The 4,189-nt window shown below is 37.4% G+C and overlaps 1 protein-coding gene across 1 annotated transcript; it reads left to right on the forward strand.

Annotated features, from left to right (window-relative positions):
- Positions 1–1,804: 1,804 nt before the first annotated feature.
- Positions 1,805–3,881, forward strand: LOC107909579 (3-ketoacyl-CoA synthase 6). The gene has a single exon (XM_016837164.2). It carries the CDS (start codon positions 1,978–1,980, stop codon positions 3,466–3,468), a length of 1,491 nt encoding a protein of 496 aa, XP_016692653.2. The 5' UTR covers positions 1,805–1,977; the 3' UTR covers positions 3,469–3,881.
- The last annotated feature ends 308 nt before the right edge of the window (positions 3,882–4,189 follow it).

The following is a 4,189-nucleotide window of genomic DNA, read 5'->3' on the forward strand; positions in this document are numbered from 1 at the left end:
TAAATCAGTGGTAACGCTAAACATTCAAATTGATTGTTTTTTAACACTAAGATTCGGCCTTAACAAGGCACTGATCACTTACCCCAATGGAAGAGGAATTTCCTAATGCTTCCAATTTTCCGGAAGATTAGCCACTTCCAATTCTTTACCTAAATCACATATTTCCAGCCATTCAAACTATTATCACCCAAAATAAGAATTCATATCCAAGCATGTGAAAAATAACTCCTTTACAGAATACGAGTCTTAAATCAAAATCCTTACCACCCACGACCAGCAATCAAGACTAAAAAAGACGTTGGCGAAAAGTAACTCAACAACAGAATAGACAAAAAGTGAAGAAATGGCAAGAGGACAGAACAATATATGACAGTAACACAGTGGCAAAAGGCGTCTTCAAAGAGAATGAAAAAGAGATTGGTTATGGAAAAGATGTGGAACAGAACAAAAAGAAAAGAAAACCAACAAAGGAAAGAGTGGCAGAAACTTACTGAAAGCCCAAAAGAAGCAAAACATGAGGAGAAGAAGTGGACAAAGAGGGACAGTAGAAAGTGGAGAGATTTTAGGAATATTTTTGGGAAATTAAAAAAAATTTAGAAAATCTACCCATAGTGGATTTTTCCAAGAATTTGATTTCAACACCACTTTTATCTCCTTGGCGCCATAGGCAAAGGAAATTGCAAAAATATTTTTTGCTTTGCATGCACAAAGATTCAAACACAAGACCTCCAGGTAAGATAAAACTTATCACTAAACCAACAAATTCATTCTTATCAATAATTGAGCAAAAATAATATATAAGTTAGATGTTCAAGAATAGTGGTTTGGAAATGATTTGAACAAATGACCTTAACACTTAAACAGAACACTTAACTAGTGAACCAAATTAATTTACTTGACATGATTTAACAATTAAAAAAATAAGAATTTTAGGACATTACATGTTGGGAATTAATTTGTAATAATTTAATAATTATAATTACTCATATTTATTTTTGTAATTGTGTTACACTTAAAAAATATTAAAATGTAAATAACTAAACATAATCTACACATCATATGAGTCGCAAGCTATTTAAACAAATAATAATCAGAAGGGAGAGTACTTAAAAAGTTGATACCCACGGCTTACTTTGACTTGTTTTTCACAGTGGGGACATTAATATCCCCCAAATTTGGTGAGATGAATTTGTTGAAGTCAAAATAACATATATTTTGGTTGCATGATGCTTTTTTTTCCTTCTAAAACTAATCATTTATTTACATCACATGTGTTTATAAATTTCCTAATGGATGATTGCGAAATAAGTGCCACTTGGAACATAAAAGACAAGTACAAAATCTTAAAACCCTGTTTACTTTTTCCTTTTTCATAAACTGGTTAATTCTATTTTACAACTTCATTAAAATAAATTATATATTTTATTAGATTATAAATTGAAATTCAAATAAACCTTCAAAAATTAAGGTTGAATTTTAAAAATGAGAAGTGTATAAGTTGTTGGAAATAAAGAACTTTTTTTATATAAAAATCTTAAAAGATATGATTATTATTATTGAGTAAAAAAGAAAATTAAAGACTAACTAAATAATGTAGACCTAAAACAATGAAGGGTGAGAGATGGAGTGCGAAGAAAGAAGAAACAGAGGGGATGAGAAGGTTGGTTATAATTAATGAAAAAGAAAAACCAAGTACGCACAAAATTAAAGGAGACGGATAGAGCAAAAGAGAGGTTATTGGTGAAAGCAAGTATTTAGTTAGAACACGGATATAAAGGGAGTTAGGAAAATTTAATTGAGGGAGTTAAGTGAGCGTTGAGTGATGCCACTGCTTCATTTATTCCTCTCATCTGCCCACTGACCCTCTCCCTCTTTGCTTCTTCCTTTTTGCCTTTAAATCCTCCCTCTCCTCTGCTCCGTTTATGTACCCACACCTCTTTTTCTTATCTTCTTAATTATTTCTCTATCTCTTGCAATATGCCTCCAGCCTCGCCCGATTTCTCCAGCTCTGTCAAGCTTAAGTATGTTAAGCTTGGCTACCAATACGTTGTGGATCATTTTCTTACTCTCTTGTTGGTTCCTGTCATGGTTGGTATCCTTATTGAAGTTGTTCGTTTAGGCCCTCAAGAGATTGTTAACCTATGGAACTCCCTCCATTTTGATCTTATTCAGATATTGTGCTCTTCTTTCTTCATCATTTTTATTGCCACTGTTTACTTCATGTCCAAGCCACGATGCATCTACCTTGTGGATTATGCATGCTACAAGCCTCCTGTGACTTGCAGGGTTCCTTTTGCTACTTTCATGGAGCACTCCAGGTTGATTTTGAGCAACAATCCTAAGAGCGTGGAGTTCCAGATGAGGATTCTGGAACGGTCTGGGCTGGGTGAAGAGACTTGTTTGCCTCCTGCTATTCATTACATCCCTCCAAAGCCAACCATGGAGGCCGCTAGAGGCGAGGCTGAGGTTGTTATTTTCTCAGCTATGGATTCGTTGTTCAAGAAAACGGGGCTGAAACCTAAAGACATAGATATTCTTATTGTCAACTGCAGTCTCTTCTCCCCCACGCCATCTTTGTCTGCTATGGTGATCAACAAATACAAGCTGAGGAGTAACATTAAGAGCTTTAATCTTTCGGGAATGGGGTGCAGTGCGGGGCTTATCTCCATTGATTTAGCTCGGGATCTTCTCCAAGTACACCCGAATTCTAATGCAGTTGTTGTCAGCACAGAGATCATCACTCCCAACTACTACCAGGGGAATGAAAGAGCTATGCTCCTTCCCAACTGTCTCTTCCGCATGGGTGGCGCAGCAATCCTGTTGTCGAACCGCCGCTCAGAGAGGCGGAGAGCCAAGTACCGACTTGTCCACGTTGTTCGAACCCACAAAGGGGCCGATGACAAGGCCTACCGATGCGTGTTTGAAGAAGAAGACAAAGACGGCAAAGTTGGGATATCATTATCTAAAGATCTCATGGCTATAGCTGGAGAGGCTTTAAAATCCAACATTACCACAATAGGGCCTTTGGTGCTTCCAGGGTCGGAACAACTCCTATTTCTTCTCACTCTGATCGGGCGTAAAGTCTTCAACCCCAAGTGGAAGCCTTATATCCCAGACTTCAAGCTGGCGTTTGAGCACTTCTGCATCCATGCTGGAGGGCGAGCAGTGATAGATGAACTGCAAAAGAACCTGCAGCTGTCAGCAGAACACGTAGAGGCATCCAGGATGACATTGCACAGATTCGGAAACACCTCCTCCTCATCCTTGTGGTACGAGATGAGCTACCTTGAGGCAAAAGGGAGGATGAAAAAGGGAGATAGGATTTGGCAGATTGCTTTTGGGAGTGGATTCAAGTGTAACAGTGCGGTATGGAAGTGCAATCGAACCATCAAAAAACCAACAGATGGGCCTTGGGAGGATTGCATCCATAGGTATCCCGTTCATATCCCTGAAGTTGTCAAGCTCTAGACAGCTTCTTCATTCATGGCCTTCCTTCTTTGCCTTTAGTACTTTGCTAAAATCACCATCATCATCATCATCATCATCATCATCTACTTCTTATCCTACTCCATCTCTGCCTTTATATTTCTCCTCTGTATTTTTCTTAGCTCCTACTCATTTGTCTCTCCTCTTCCTTTTCCATTTTCTCTTTTCAAGCCATGAATTCACATAGATACCAAATATGATCACATTTATGTGTTGACTAAATATATCCCTTGCAAGGGAATGAAAAAACAGTGTGGAAACAGGTTGGATTAGCTCCTTGAAATAAACCTGGAATATTTAACAGAAAATGCTATATATGTGCTTGATTGTACAAAGAAAAAAAAAGAAAGTTATAGCTAAATTTGTCAATCATAATAATAGTCTTTTTTCCCTCATCTTTTTAATCCTTTTGGTGCTGTCCCTGTAGGGTCCCCTTATTAATGCCGGTTACCGTCTTTGTAGGTTTCAGCCGGTCCACTGATCGGCTGTTTGATTTACTAGTCATTAAAAGGTCTTCGAGTAGGCGTGATCAACTCAAATTGAGTTCAATTAGTATAAGATTTCCAAGTTTGATGGAGTTTCGATTTTTAAAACTCAAAAGTTTTATTAATTCAAACCAAGTTTTATTTTTCTCACTCAAGAAATAAAGGAGTAAATGCCAGCCAAAAACACCTACATACTCTGCCAAATATCGGACGTTGTT

Source organism: Gossypium hirsutum, chromosome D02 (genome assembly GCF_007990345.1).
Source record: "Gossypium hirsutum isolate 1008001.06 chromosome D02, Gossypium_hirsutum_v2.1, whole genome shotgun sequence".
Lineage (NCBI taxonomy): Eukaryota > Viridiplantae > Streptophyta > Magnoliopsida > Malvales > Malvaceae > Gossypium > Gossypium hirsutum.